The sequence below is a fragment of the Furipterus horrens genome, unplaced genomic scaffold (assembly GCF_987537825.1).
Source record: "Furipterus horrens unplaced genomic scaffold, mFurHor1.1.pri manual_scaffold_4, whole genome shotgun sequence".
NCBI lineage: Eukaryota > Metazoa > Chordata > Mammalia > Chiroptera > Furipteridae > Furipterus > Furipterus horrens.
In genome coordinates this window covers 198,351,923-198,367,907 of record NW_028327174.1, presented here as the reverse complement: position 1 = coordinate 198,367,907, position 15,985 = coordinate 198,351,923, and the positions used below count along the sequence as shown (strand labels likewise).

At 55.0% G+C, this 15,985-nt stretch overlaps 1 protein-coding gene across 3 annotated transcripts in view; it reads right to left on the bottom strand.

Moving 5' to 3' along the window:
- Nucleotides 1-15,985, bottom strand: part of RALGPS1 (Ral GEF with PH domain and SH3 binding motif 1) — a 222,487-nt gene that overhangs the window by 24,366 nt on the left and 182,136 nt on the right. For all 3 annotated transcript variants that reach the window (XM_090274741.1, XM_090274743.1, XM_090274742.1), the window contains exons 10-11: nucleotides 14,691-14,784; nucleotides 9,708-9,775 (exon numbers count right to left, since the gene is read on the bottom strand). In XM_090274741.1, coding sequence (XP_090130867.1) covers nucleotides 9,708-9,775; nucleotides 14,691-14,784 — 162 coding nt within the window. The remainder of the gene's footprint in view (nucleotides 1-9,707; nucleotides 9,776-14,690; nucleotides 14,785-15,985) is intronic.

Genomic DNA, 15,985 nt, shown 5'->3' with positions numbered 1-15,985 from the left:
ACGTTCCTGCCCCGCTGAGCCTGGGATGGCCACCATGTGACTGCACCAGGGACACGTGTCTTCCGGGGCAGGGTCTGAGCTGGGTGGCTGGCGAGTGTTGTTTTCCCCACGTCCTGTAGGCAGGGGTGGGGGTGGGGTGGTGATAATGAGCCGGGGCCCTGGCCTCGCTCAGCAGAGTGCGGTCCCCGCTGCCTCGCCTGATATGGCACGAACAGCTGGAAAAACTGACCATGTGGCTTGACTATCTCAAAGGATTGCTCTATTTTTCCTCAGCATAATTTTTCCATGAATAATCTTTAAAGCTCTTTAAGTGGCTGTTTCTTTAGCAGTTTTATTGGAATATATGAGAACCGACGGTCTGTGGGGAATGAGATATCATGTTGGAAAAAAAATCTGGTTTCATTACATTTTTCTCAAGAAATCAACATGCTGCCTGACACACCACTCGTTGACTGGGAGAGAAAACAGCCCAGTCCTCCTAATCACGCCTTTGGAGTGGATAAGATTAAGGATGGTGGGCAGCAATGGCGAAGAACGTGGGATCCAGAGGCAGACAGGCCTGGGCTCCCACTGGTATCTGCCACTTGCAGGCTGAGTGAACTTGGGAAAGCCATTTGGCACCTCTGAGCCTGAACTGTATGTCTACAGAGCAGGAACAGTGATCTGACCTAGCAGACTCCCTGTGAGGAAGGAAGGATTCATATCCCTCCCTCCTTCCTGTGACCAGTGTTTCCTGGCTGGGCCACCCCCGGGCCAGGTGCTGCACTGCCAGGCTGAACTGGACAGCTGACGCCCTGCCTTTACGGAGTTTACAGTCTCGTGGGGCAGAGAGCCAGTAACCAGGGAATCACAGCAGCACACACGCTTTGACCGGAGAATCACAGTAATGAATCTGGTACTCGCCATAACTACACCATAACTGCCATGGGAATGGTGACGTGGTAAAGCCAACGGGCGACATTCACCGAGCACCCACAAAGCGCCAGGAATGGTGCGCCCCGCTTGCACACAGGCACTGCCACTGACTCGGCGCTGCGTTGTGGGCCCTGAGGCTGGAAGGGGCTAGGAGCCTCCCGGGAGAGTGGCTGGTGAGCAGTGGAGCCCCGAGCCGTGTGTCTGAGAACACGGGAGGGTCGTGGAGGACCTGAGGGTCTCACGCCCAGGTTGGCCGAGTTCCAGGAGAGCGGCGGCACATGCTGAAGGAGCGGCACATACAAAGACCTGAGACAAGAGACAGCCGAACCTACTAGAGAAACTGCAGAGAAACTAGCTGAAGATCTGAGGGTAGCGTGTGTGTGTGTGTGTGTGTGTGTGTGTGTGTGTGTTAGGAGGAAAGGGATGGAGCTGGGGGGTGTTTAATGAGGAAAAGATGTGGAGACTTTTAGGAGGGGCAGTAAAGTGTTTAGATTTGCACCCTAGAAAGTTCACTCTGGCCGAAAAGCATGCGGATGGGGCCAAGACCACAGGCTGGGAGGGAGAGACATGGGTGAGCGATGTCTAGGAGGTGGACCAGAGGGGGTGTGGTGGAGAGGGGAGAGGGGGTAACCCTCAGCGGAGGCTGGTCCATTCACTTAGGGAGCCGATGAGAAGTTCAGTTTGGGACTGATGTCAGGAGGCCCTTGGACAGATGAGTGTGATGCTCAGGGGACAGATGGCAGCTGGGGACAGATGCGTATGAGGTGTCGGCACAGGAGTGTATGGAGCCCCAGGAGGGGGTGAGATTACCCAGGGCTGTAGCCTTAGGAAGAAGAGGGAGGGCCTGGGACAGAAGGCCAGGAGGAGCGTCTGTGGGATGAGGAGAAGACAAAGGCTGTAAGGACTTTGTGCAAAATCAGGGTCCCTAAGAACGACTATTAGGGGAAGCATCGTTTTAGGTGCACGGGGAACGTGATCTTACTTCCTTTGTAATTCTGAAGGAAGGGGTCCCCGAAGCAAAGCACTCTTCTCCAGACCCCAGCAGCCCCTGGCCTCAGTGCCCACGTCTTCCCTCCCAGAAGCGGCCTGTGCGGGCAGCACCCATCTGTGGGGCTGGAATGCACAGCAGCAGCTCCCTTTCCTCCGATCTGGGTCTCCAGAGAGCCAACTGGAGGGGCCTAGCCTGCCACCTGGCTCAGCTGGGCAGGGCCAGAACACGGCCTGGAGCCTGTGGACCACCGCAGACAATGCCCCAGGAATAACCTGCTGTTCATTCTGGAAGTTTCTCTTGCCTTCAGGGGTTAAACTAGACAACAGTGAGGGATGTCCTTGAGATCCAAGCCCGCGCTTTACAGTGTCTGTCCCTGAGTCCTCACAAGGAGGGCGGCAGCCCTTCCTCCTGGGTTCAGGCTCCTGCTCCTTGCTCTCTGACGGCCTGTGCCTTGCCTTCACAGCGCCTGCCCCTTGCAACTAAGGATTGTGTGTGACTTCCTGCGACTGCCTGGCTCTCCCACCAGACACCGGGAGGCAGGGGCTGCGTCCCCACGCACAGTGCAGGGCCCGGCGAGCAGCTGGAGCACGGCCGAGTGGGCCGAGTGGCCGGGCACAGCGCTCACAGCTGCAGAGGCAGCAGCTCTGCCCAGAAGGACATGGGCCTGGGCTGGGGAGCCTTGTTCCCACGCGTTTCCAGCAGCGTCCGAGCGGCCCTGCCCTGGGTCAGCACTGTTCGGTTTAAGGAGTCTGGCAGCCCCACCGCTGCCTTCAGGGGTGCTTTCCAAGTCTCACACATCGCAGATTAATGAGAGGCAGCTGTGGCAGAGAGGGAACAACTCAACTTGGAGTCATAAGCCTTGTGTTCGGGTCTAGCCTCCGCCCAGGGCAGAGCTGGAGCTCACGGTCCGGCCCCTCGTTGGGGCAGGGCAGTGCTACCTGCCATGACCTGGAGCTCTTGAAAGCGCCACCCTCTTTGAGTGTGTGAGGCACAGGGAGTACTTTCATCCAATCTCAAGGGGGGTCTTTCCTGCGCCTGCTCAGAGCCCCGTTCCCAGACCAGGGACTGGCCCTGCCCGGGGTCTGCCAGAGCCCTGTGGCATGCTGGGACACACGAGCCCCTCTGCACAGAAAGCCTGTTTGTGTTGAAACCTTCCTCTGGCCAGGTTTCATGGTCAAGCCTGGGAGCTGATCCCTTTTACAGTCACACACATTCTTTGTTTCTTATACATGCAGCTCTCATGGGTCCCTATTGTGAGCCAAGATCACCCTTCAACTGTTGTGAGGCCCAGACGTCCCCCTTGGTGTCAGAGGGCCCAGATTCCCAGGCCACAGGGAACAAGGAATGCTGGGGACACCACTGGTGCCACATGAGGAGCTGGGCCACAGCGGGGTGGCAGAGGTGGACAGAACCAGGCTTGAGTCTCGGCCCCTCGGCCTGACCTTGAACCAGGCTGCAACATGGGCGGCTTCCAGACAAAGCGGATGTGTACTTCCAGGGGGATGGGGTGAAAACTGGTGTCCCAGGCCTGAGCCCTTCACCCAGGGGCCCCTCACCCATTCCGAAATTATAAAAGGGAGGAAAGAAGAGTGGAAGGGCAGTTCCCACCCCTCGCCCATAGGGTGATTTCTTCTACTTAATCATAGCGTGAGGTTCTCCACAGAGCACTCGGGGTGCTTGAAATATGTCCCAGCAGTTGGGAGACCCAGGAGACAGCTAGTGTCTTACTCTGGCCTGAGAAGCCCACATGGCCACGGCCAGAGGACAGTGGGTACCACACGAAGCTTGGCTACACTCGCAGATCTGCAGGGACAAGGGAGGTGTGGCCTTCCAAGGATCAAGGTGGCCCCCTGGGAGGCTTGCTGCCATGGAGCTGGGAGGACCCGAGCAGCAAGGGGCGGGGCGAGGGCAGGCTCTGAGGGCCATGGAAGGGGCTGCAGTGGCCCCCAGGATGGTTTACATCTGCCCAGAACCTCTGGGTTCTCCGAAAAACCCACGTAAGAGGAAGCATCAGTGTTCCCAGCTGCCATCCAGGGTTGTCACCATGTCCCAAGACCATAGCACCCACTGCTAAGGCTGTGTCCTTCCCCCTAGTGGCCTGCGGTCAGCAAGCTCAGAGAGGCAGAGAAACGCTCTCCCACCAGACGCGGGCAGCCTGAAGCCCCCCGCCGGGGCACGGGAAGGACATTTTAGGCCGAATTGAGCTTGGACCTCTGATTCTTGCCCAGAGCCAGCCTTCGAAGGACTGAGCTGGAACAGTGTGGGACTCAAAGTGTCTGCAGGAAAGTCACGGGCGTGCCAAGGGTGTCCTCTGCGGCAGGGTGTGTGCAGCACTGCAGACGCAAGGGGCAGTGGGCAGCGGGCCCAGAGCGCTGGGTACAGCTGTGACCAGTCCAGACCCCTGGGCTCAGCAGGGGGCTCCGCCCCTTCCTCCACGCATGAGGTGCGGCCCCTTCACCTGGAGAATGAGGATTTCGGCCCCCAGCTCATAGGACAGGTGTGACGGTTCCTGAGTGACCACATGGGAAGTGCTTAGAAGGGAGTATGCGCTCAATACATGTTAGTTATCATCATCATTACTGATATTTCTGAGCCTCTGTTTCCCCACTGAGAACCAGCTCTGTGGTGGTTTGAACACACGTACGCAAATTCTGTGACACTGCCTACGTCCCCCCCCCCGGACCTGGGCACAGTGTGGCAAAGGTGAGGCTGGGTGACTTCTGAGGTGGGTCATGCAGACACCGTGAGGCAGCTTCCACCCTGCTCTCGGGACATCCTGTCTGGAGAATCGCTGCCATGCGAGACCAAGGACCCTGAGGCTGCCATACCGCGAGGGGGCCCAGGTCGCATGGGAGGCCGCGTGTACGTACGTACGTGCTCCGCCCCAGCTGCAGCTCCGGCCAACAGCCAGCACCAAGCATGTCTGTGATTCCAGCCCCTGGGCATCGGGTCCCTCCCAGTCTTCCAGTCTTTCCGGCGGAGGCCCCGCACACAGCGGAGCAGAGACCAGCTGTCCGGCTGCGTCCTATCCGACTTCTGGACTCACAGCATCTATGCGTGTAATAAACGGCTGTTCTGTGCCACTAGGTTCTGTCAGCTGCTTCACACGGTCCCTCCATCAGGCACATCAGAGCTAATGTTCTTGATCAGTGAGCGTGCACCTGGCCCTGTGCAAAGGGCTTTCCTGGCACGGCCTCAGCCCCGTGGAAGAAGCCAACGTAAATTATTTATTCCTAGTCCCATTTCACCAATAAGAAACCCAAGGCTCAGAGGGGTTCAGCCAACTGCCCGCGGTCCCACGGCCAAGTGCCAGAGCCTGGCTTTGAACCTGGTCTGCCTGACTCCAGTAGGCGATACAGCAAGGAAGACGAAAAGGTGTGTGGGAGAGCAGTCCTGAAGGTACAAGGACAGAAGCCCGAGGCTCAGTCCGAGATTTTCCATGGACTCGCTTTGCTGCCAGGGCCTCTTCAGAGAAAACCTGTCGGCTGGTTCAGCCGCGTGAAGGCGGGGCCAACAAAAGCTGGGAATGTCTTCACCAGTTCCAAGGCACACACAAACATGACTTGCCTTCTTGGGGGTGGGGTGGGGGGCAGCGTTCTTTATGATATTTGCTCTCCAGGAAAATATTAGTTCATTTATATAAACGAAACATTACATATGGGGGAAAACTGAAAACGTGGCATTCCTGGCCTGTTTTTCTCCACGAACCAGAAACTGAGAAGGCTTCCCTGTTTCCTTTCTCACAGTCTGTCTACTTGTCAGTACGGAGCTGCTGGCATGATCGCTCCCCAGGGTGCAGAGTGGGGGCAGCTCTCGGTGGGGTGGGTGTAGGGACCATTGCAGAGACTGAGGGCACAGCCTCCGCTGGGACCACCCTGGCATTAACCAAGGCCTCAGAGGGACCCCAGACTAGGGCTGCTCTGAACGCCAGAGTCTGTGTTCCCCATGCCCCAGGCAGGCAAGCTGGTTAGAGAAGTGGGCGCAGCTGCAAAGAGGGGTCGGGGAGCTGGCCTCCTCTTGGCTCCTCGACGTGCCGCCCTGCCCCTCGGGGCTTCTGCCACCTGTCTCCCCCACTGCCGTGTCAGCTCCATGCGGGGGGGGGGGGGGTGTCTGTGCCTCGCTCCTGGGTATGCCGCCACGGCAAGTGCTGGTTCCCAGCAGGCCTTGGCCTGGAGGGCTTGGAGGAAGGAACGAATGAACACATCTCGGGGCCTCTCCTTGGCAGGTGTGGGGGGTGCCTGACTGCTGGAAGGAGAGCCAGAGCTGTCGCTGAAACCCCATCCTGCGGAGCTGAGGGAGGCTGCGTTCCTGCCATTCCTGGGACTGCGAGAGGCACATTCCTGTCCCTGGTCTGGTCGGGCTCCTGCCACGAAGCCCAGTCTAACTGCCAGAGCAGGGCAGGCTTCTGTGGAGCTGCCCCTCCGGTCCCACCCTCCACGGACCCCTGGCTGCCCCAGGGCTGCAGTGGCACCACCTCCCTGAGGCTGCAGGGGTGGGGGTGGGGGCCGGGACCACTGAGTGAGCCTGAGGATTTCCAGACCCAAGGCCTCTGGTGATCAATGAAAGCCCTAACACCCTGCTTCCAGGGCGGCAGCCAGGGATTTGGAGAACTGGTGGAAAACACCCCTGTGAGTCGGGCTCGCTCCACTGCGTGAAAACTGCTGGCGTCAGCACTTCTCCGGGAGGGAGTGCGCAGTCAGCAGTCCGGCTCGGGAGCTCCTTCCAGAACCAGGTGCCCACAGGGCCCAGCAAGCAGCTCAAGGCCAGGGCTGAAGGGACGAGGGCAGGAGCCGGGACTCTTACCTCGGGGGCTTTGGTCTTGGGGGGAAGGCAGACCTGGGACCAACAAGCACAGATAACTGTCTGACTCGCAGGACAGAAGTGCTACGGAGGGGTACAGGGAGCTGTAAGAGGGGAGGCTCTGTGCAAGGCCAGCTAGTGACTATGTTAGGCTTTGTGGGGGCGGGGGCGGGGGTGTCTTTGTCCCAACCATTCAACTCTGCCATTGGAGCGTGAAAGTGTAGCTGTGCCCCATACACACAGGGACAGCGGATTTGGCCCTTCGTTTGTCAACCCCTGGTGAGACAGGGGGCCTGACCTGGTCTGGGCGAGGGGGACAGGGTGGGAGGAAAGGCTTCCCCAAGGCAGTGACGTCTTGCTAAAACCTCAAGGGTGATTCCACGCAAAGCGGAATCATAATATGGACAATAATAACATCCTAATATCGGACGTTACACTTGATGAATGTGTTCTGTGTGCCAGGCTCGGTGCTCAGGGTTTTACACGTGGGATCTCAGGGAAGTCCCACAACAAGCCAGGGAGGGAGGCATTAGTGTGCCCACTTGACAGATGGAGAAACTGGGCCTCGGCGGGTGCTGAGTATTGTGTTTGACCCCTCAGGTGCTGAGTCTGTGACTCAGCAATCACTGGAGGTGGTAACCCTGCTTCTTCCTTGTGCCCTTCAGCCCTGAGGTGCTGGGCACCACGCCACTCCTTTTGTGAAGTATTTATCCCTGCTCCCACTTCACCTTCACTGGTCTCTTCCTGTGAGCCATCGGGGGCAATTCTGTTTCCTGCCAGGATTCCGACTGATGCTGGAGGCCCCTTACCTTGCTGGGCTCTGGGTCGCACATGAACAGCAGAGCCAGGTGGAGGTGGTGGTGGATGGGGTGGAAGAAGACTCTGGCTGCCCTGGAGGAGCCAGGTCAGGGGCGGGTCCTGGCTCCAGGCACTGGTTTCCATCCCAGGTAGGGGTCAAAGTCAATGCAACTCCACCTTTCTGGCCCAGAGCTTGGTGAGTGTCCCAGTCCTTGAGGCTCCCAATGAGCAGTGTTAGTTTTCTGAGGCTCGCTGCTGGTCTACAACCCTCCAGCAAGCAGCAGGAGATGGGGGTGCTGACCTGGGCTGGAGACAGGAAGGGGCCCTGGGCCATGAATCCTCTAGTGCTGTCAGGAGGGTACAAAGGACGGATGGCCATAAGGACTTGACCGGAGGAGCCCAGAGATGAGGCTTCTTCTGCTGACTGATGCACATTGACCATGTAAGGCTGCAGAGGCTTACTCAAACTCGTTTCGGGGAGACTCAGAAGGGCAGAACACTTCTGTATTGGATTCCACTCTCTGCTCCAGAATTCTGGCATTATCCTCTGAAGCAACAGTCTGGAACGGCTAGTGTCTCCTATTGTTCCTTCCGTGGCCCCAAACAACTGTGTAGGGTCCTGCTGCTATTTCTGACACTCCCCTGATGGGAGCCCTGCCGCTGTCCCCCACAGGTCAGGTGTAGGCGACTGAGCATGAGGAGCAAACACTGCTGAATGAGAGGGGAAGATGCTTCAGAACGGGGACAGAGCCAAGGAGGCAGGGACAAGGCTAGCACCGGGGGCTCACTCCTGGTCCCCTGGCTAGCGGGCCATCTCTTGTGTGGTCTCAACACTGGGCTCATGGAACCCGTTGGTAATCAAGCTGAGGCCGGGACTCTGCCTCCTGTGTGGACGGCAGCACCTCCCAAGGCTCTGTGGGCCAACCAGTGTCTCCCTCTGCTCAGTCACTATGGGCCCCACGGGTGCCAGGGGCAGGGTCCAGCCTGCATGCCGGAGCCAGGAGAGGCTGGAGGAGGAAAGGAGCCTGGAAAACCCTGGGAGTCAGGGCGGAGGCCTAACTTGCTAATGTTCCTGAGGCTATAACTGCCTCCTGCAGCCTCTGTGGTCCCAGGCGCAGCAGCAGATGTAACCGCTACACTGGTCTGGCTCCAGACAGTGGAGCATGTGGCTTGAGCAGGTCAACAGGCTTGGCAGTCACAACACTGGGCAGCAGCTTACGACCGCCACCCCCTCCCCAAACACCCACCGCACGTCAGATGACACTGAGTGCCTTCTAAATACCATTTGCATTCTGACCTCTCAATGATCCTGGGATGGAGGTTTCGTTATCTCTATTTTATAGGTAAGGAAACTGAGGCCCAGAGGGGTGGCGTTGCTTACCCAACACCACAGTTGCCTAGAACCCAGACTGGTATGACCCAAACTCAGACCAGAGGAGGAGGCGCAGTGGGCCCCCGACCCCAGCCTGGTCGCTCCCTGGGCAGCAGCAGAGCTCAGCCCCAGGCAGGAAGAGCTGGTTGGAACACCGATGAAAGGAAACCGTCACAGCGATAGTGATGAAGCACTTTCACAATATGGCCACGTGGGCAGAGCGCTTCACGGCGTGAACCCGCCCAGGCAACCCAACAACCCTGCAAGGCGAGCGCTAGGATTACCTCCGTTGTGTGGCTGGGGCCACTGGAGGTCAGACAAGTAAGATAACAAAGCTCGGGCTGACTTCAAAGCCTGGGCCCTTAGTCACTAGCGGACACTGCGTGTGGGTGTCCCAAATATGGGAACAGAACTGATGCTCCAGGGAGGTGAGCTATCTGTGTCTGGTGGCACCAGACACCCCAGCATGCTGTGCACCCCTCCAGGGCATGTCAGCTGCAGGGCAGTGGGCCTGATAAGGGTGCAGGGGACCCAGAGATGATCCTGGGGTTTTCTCTGCCTCTGCTGTGCATGAGGTTCTGGTCTTGCCTCTCTTGGGGCTTTTAGGTCCCAGGCTCCTCCAGGGATCCCCAGCCCAGAAGTGTCCCCAGGAGTTCCCCGGGGTCAGGAGCCTAGGCAGGTTGGTGTGGGGGGGCCATGAGCAGGGACAGCTAAGGCTGCCAACCTGCAAACTGAACTGTACCCCTGGCTCCATAGTCAGGACCAACCCTGGCAGCCATATTTGGGCTAGTAGCGGGTTTGCCCCGACTCAGTGTGGTGTGGCTACGATACCTGCAAGGTCTTCCTTGGAAGAGACGAGTCTTGGAGAGCTGCTTCCTGGTTCAATTCTGAGCGACAGTCTGAAAACAAAGATTTTTCACAAGATCAGATGGGCCCTCGTGTATCAGGGGGACTGAGCATGACTGTGTAATCGGTAGACTAGGCTGCTGTTAAGGACAATTATGGTCATGAAACCCAGGAATACTTTGAGGTCTGCTCCATATCACACCACAGCCACTTCCTTCTGAGTCCCCAGGGGACTTGCATGAGCAAGAAATAATGGTTACGGATGACAGAGCAAAAGGAGTAACCGTGGCCCATCATCGGCTGGGCACCAATGTGTTCACTCTCAAGACAACCCTGTGAGCTAGGGAGGCACATTATCCCCATCTTACACATGAGGAAGCTGAGGAGTAGCGAGCTGAAGCCGTGCTCCAAATTCCTAGGGCCGCAGTGGTGGAGCAGGGGCTCAAACCCCAGAGTGTCTGAACCCAAAATGTTTTTTTTTTTTTTTTTTAATCCTCACCTGAGGACATGCTTATTGATTTTGGAGAGCGGGGAATGGAGAGACAGAGAAGGAGAGAAACATGGATGCGAGAGCAACAATGATCGGTTGCCTCTCATATGCACCCAAACTCAGGATCAAACCTGCAATCTAGGTATGTGCTCTGACTGGGAACCGAACCCGCAACCTTTTGGTTTATGGAATGATGCTCCAATCGAGTCACACTGGCCAGGGCCCAAACCAGGGATTTTAATCATCACATGGCACTCCCTCTCAGCTGCCCCCAGAGAAGCAGGAGATAATAGGCACGTTATGAGGACTGGCACCTCAGTATTATTATTATCATCAAAAGCATTAACTAAACCCTGACTGGTGTGGCTCAGTGGGTTGGTTGTTGTCCTGCAAACTGAAAGGTTGCTGGTTCGATTCCTAGTCAGGGCATATGCCTGGGTTGCAGGCTAGGTAATTGGGGGCATGGCAGAGGTAACTGACAGATGTTTCTCTGTCACATTGATGTTTCTCTGCCTCTTTCTCCCTTTCCCCTCTTTCTATAAATAAATAAATAAACAAACAAATAAATAAATAAACTCTTTTAAAAAAGCATTAATTAAGAACTCCTGGACGACAACGACAGAGTGAGGCCAGATGCCAGACCTTCCCTCCCCCAATAAACAATTAACGAAAGCCTGGGAGTAAACAAACTCATCAGATGCTACTCGACAAGGCAAGGGGCATGAACTACAACCATGAACTGCAGAAACTTGCAGCCAGGAAAGGAAAAGGATGGTGAGGTCTGACCAAGAGCTGCAACGCGGCACAGCTCCTGTCCTGCCCTCTGAGACTTCTCTGTCGAGCTGAGCGGGGCCCCCAGGTGCTGGGAAAAATGACTACGATGGGGGAAGAGCATGGAAATGAAGACTCCACTGGGGGGAATTACACACTCGAGGGTACCCCCTCTGGAATGGGAGATCGCCTCCAACAACGGGGAGGAAACTCCGAGTTAGGTCTTTAAACTGAGCCCCCATACCTAACGCAGACTGCGTGCTCCCTTCCTCACAGAGCCCAAGCCCCGCACTCCCCAGGTACCAGGAGGGAAAGACTAAGGACCCAGGACTTCACTGCACAGCAGGAGAACCAACACACTTCGAACACATGGGAGCAGGGCCGGATGTCCCTCCCTCTATCCTATTGTGGCCACAGAATATCCAGACGGGGCTTCTCAGGTGGGACAACGATGAAAAGGAAGGGCACAGCAACCCAGCCAGCACCCTCCCACAGGAAAAAGAGAGAGAGGAAGAGAGCAAGTCGTGCAGCCCAGGCGGCAGCCCCCGGGGTACAAGGAAATCCCCCCATTGTTTTGAGCAGCAGAACCACTCATGCAGACACAAACACAAGACCTGAGAAATGAGGTAACCGAGGAGTAAGAAGAAAAGGGGGACTGGAGACCGAGGGGAAGACATCGAGGACTGAGTGAATACCTAAGTAGAAACAGATCACCCGAGTGACTGCGATGACAAAGATGGAGCTTAGAGCCACGAGAAAGCAGCTAATGGCTATGGGAGGCAGAGTCCAACATGTGGATTCTGAGAATCCCTGGAAGAGAAACACCAAGAAATGGCACAGAAGAAGGAGTCAAAGATATTAACCAAAAGGATTCCTCTGAAATGAAGAAAGGTCACCCCATGCTCCAGGGAAATTTGATACAAAACCCTCCTCTCTAGGCATTCCCCTTGTTAAGCTCTTGAATTTCAAGGAACTCTTCACCCACAAGGCAGACAAAACAAGACCCTTAGCAAGAGAAAAAAGTCGCACTGGCTTGAGGCTTCTCTACAGCAACATACAAGGCGGAAGGCAAGGGAGCAGGGTCTGCACGGCCTGGGGGAGAGACGTGATCACCCCAGCAAGTCAGAAGCAGACATGTTCATGAAAGAAGTCAGAGAGTGCAGGACTCAGTAAAACCTACTGAAATCATCCAAAGGAGGGACTGACTTAAAATAAAGGCCCCTGGGATGGAGAAGCTGTGGAGACACAAGAGGTGCTACGAACTGAATCTGTTTAAAAACACTGAACAGGAGGATTTATAATTCCTGAACATGATGTGTGTGTTATACACTTGGCCTATGCAGGGGTGATAGCACAACTAACAAAACACTGGAAGGTGGGGAGCGGAGGTGACAGAGGGGAGAGCGCCCATGTTCTCGCCTTTCACAGCCTGAGGGATCTGCCCGCGCTCACAAGGGAGACCTGGTTGGAACAGCACTGATGGACTCAATCCTCTTAATGTTTTCCTGGCCTCTTTTAATAATCTTAGATGGCTCTTTTAGGAAATAATACCTTTAGTGGTGGGGAAATATTTATTTGAAGAGTAGTAATTCCTTATGTTTTATTTCAGTTCCTTTTTTTCTGGTTAAATTAAAAGTTAATACTGTTAATTAAAATTAGCAAGTGCAGCGCGATTCGACGTTAATAGATTCTAGCCTTGCGTCCATCCATCTGGCCCCCCTTCTCCGTGTGTATCTGTGCGCTTTCTATGCAGAGAAAAACGTAGAAAATTGTGTTCTCTTAATGCTAATGGGAATTGGAGTTAATTTTTCTTAAATTAAATACAATAAAATAAAGGCTGAGAGAAACAAAGCTCTGGGCGGGTCCCTTGGCACAGCACCTCCAAGGCAAAGGGAACAGGGCATTAGAAATGCAGCCATGTAGGTATGAGCTGGGCAGCTGTGTCCTCTGGGGCAGGTGACAAGTCTCCAGCTGGGTTGTGGAGTGTGGGTTCCTCAAGCCGAATCCCAAGCCCTGACCTCTCTGCCACTCAGAGCCAGGGAAGGGACCCACTCCCTGGGGAGGGACCCCCTCAGTGGTCTGCACCTGGGAGTGAGAATGCAGGCTTCCTCCCTGGGTTTGTCCACTCCCCAACAACAAAGGGCCTTTGTGAAGTCCAGGCTGGCTGTTGTTTAGCATGAGAGGCTGCGGGTGCCCAAAGCCCTTCAGAAGGGACCGAGGGATTACTCACAACCTGCAGCTTGTCCAAGGATTATCTCATGGTCACAAGTATTTACAGACCGTTTTTCTCCTTAAGGGATATTAGTGTTAATGAAAAACTACTGTCTCTTTTAATAGTGCTACTGGCACAGGAATGGAAAATATTATCCCAGGACCTAAGTGGGAATAATTTCACACTCCAGGATACATTTTTAAGCACAGCAAATGCTTTGTAAGTAGAATGAGATCAATTTATGGCAAACATAATTTTAATGATATTCTCTGGCTTTCATCTATTGTTGTTACTATTACATAATATATCAAAATTTCATGTTATATTTTATTTTAACAAAGTTTTATACAAAACAACTAAAGATATTTTATGTTTTGTTCCCAAGGTTATAACCAATCATTAGAACTACCTACGGAACTTTGAAAACTGACAAAGCTTCAGGCCCCACCCCAGACGTCTGGGTGGTACCCAGTCTTCCCAGGTGACTGACTCGCAGCCGAGGCTGAGGACCACTGATACAGCGCTAGCAGGGGTGGAGCTGTGTAACAGTCATTCCTAAGGTCCTGGGGAGTAAGTTGTGGGTAACCTGCGGGGGTGGGGGTGGAGGTGGGGATGGGGGAGTGTCTCTAATGATCACCATTCTCTACAGCTTTCGGTGACCTAGATGAAGAGTAATCAAGCTGATCAAATTTTCAGATTCAAGACTGGAAGAAATTAAAACAAATATATTGGCTAACAGGATACAAAGGAATTATGGTATACCAGATGTACGTAATGAATAAGATGGGATTTAAAAGAATACAAGTGAAGTTGACATTTGGGGGTAAATGATCAATTACTAGATGGTTGAGACTTGTCTTGATATACCAGGTTGTATGAAAATGTACTAAGGCTCACGGTTGACCTCAAGTTCAAAATGAGCCAAGAGGATGTCCAATCAATATGGCAGGGTTGACATGAAAAATCCTCTGTCTTCTTCTAAATACATAGAAATGCTGCATAGATGAAGAAAGACCCGAAAGCCAGAGCAGGGTGAGTGGAAGATGAGGCCAGGGGACCTCAGGGGTCTTCATGGGAACCGGCTCTACTCCATAAGGGCCGCATGGGACGGAGACGGGCCTCAGCCAGAGCCAAGCAGCGCGTGCCCTGCAGGAAGCTGGGCCCGCAGGGAGCTGTCCTGTCCATGAAACAGACCTGTGGAGAACTCTATTTGCCAGCCAGGAGATATGGGCAGAAAGCTGTCCTTCCATCCAGCACTGAGTCACGCACGAGACCTGGAGCACCAAGCCTGCACCCTGCACAGCCGTCAAGTCCAAGTTCGCAGTACCCGTGCCACTGGGAAAGCCCAGCTGAGAAGCTCATGAAACACCTTCCTCAGAACTACGGGGCCTGTGGGCCTGGGGCAGACAGCACCACCGCGGGCTCGGTGGGGCCCGAGGTCGCGTTCTGGGCACGTGCTGGGTGTGCCGGGCCAGGAGCGAGGGTGGGCACTCACTTGTAGTTGTCGTCTTCCACGAACTTCTGGAGCTCTTCGATGTAGCGCACAGACTTCAGGTACTTCTGCACGTGGGGCAGGGTGGTGAGGTGATCTGCGAAAGGCAGAGAGAACCTAGAGGTTTCAGTGCTTTCCAGCCCCAGGTCCCAAATGAGAAATGTCGCAGTTGCTGAGTTTGGCACAAGGTGCGGGGCGCTGGGCACAGAGGGGTCACCAGGCCTGTGTTCTGCCCTCAAGGAGTGCCCCCAGGTGGCGGGGCCATAGACACCGCAGCCCAAAGCCACTGTAGTTCTTAGGTCAGGGAAAGAGAGATCTTTGGGGAAAGTTGGCCTCCAGCACAGACTGTAGCCAGGTGTCTGTGTCCTAGGACAGGTTTCCACGGGGTTAGTTTGTCAAGCCTCCCGTGCTCGCACACCCCTGTTTGACAAGAAAGCAAGAGTGAATGAGAAAACCGTCAGCCTGGTGTGGAGGCCCCACCCAGGTCCTGGCCCAGCTGGGGCCTCTGGCCCATGGGCTGGAGCTGCTGCATCCTGGGAAGGCAGGGATGGGCCTAGATGCGTGAGCACCTGCTCTGGGCCAGGCTCTGTACCGAGAGATTCCTAGGAGTCATTTGCTCTAACCTCCCAGCTGCCTCATTTGGGAGACATATTATGTCCATTTCACAGAGGAAGAAGCCATGGTAACTTGCAAAGCTCATGCCACTAAGAAGTGGCAGAGCTGAGTTCTGGTGTCAGGTCACCTGCCACACCGCACTGCCCCTATTTCCTGGAGTCACTGACATCAGCTGCTCTCCGCAGACTTTCATGTCACTGCACTCCTGAGGGTGCCTAACACCCTTCAAGATCCTCTTACCGGTCCCTGACAGGGTGGGACAGAACAAGCTAAGGGAACAGGTGGAGGCAGTGGAGGAGGCTGTGAATTACAGCAGAAAGAGGGTAGAGAAGGGCCCTGGCTTTGCGGGGTGCATGCAGGTAATGTGAGGAGCACCTGATGGCTCTGTCCCTTAACTGTGAGGTTTCAAACAGACCATTTATTTCTCCAGAGTCCCAGATGTTCTAGTCTCTGTAATGCAGATGACACCTGCTTCCCGAAGCTGATGACGCGGAGGATGCAGGTGCAGGTAATGGCACTAAAGGTGAATGTTTGCTGAGCTCTCATGAAATTTCTGGGTATGCCAAGGGCTTCACTCACATTATGGCCACAGGTTTACTGATGAGAAAACCTCAGTGGAAGAGATGAGAAAGTGACTTTTCAAGAGGCAGAGCCGAGATCTGAACCCGTCTATCTGACCCCAA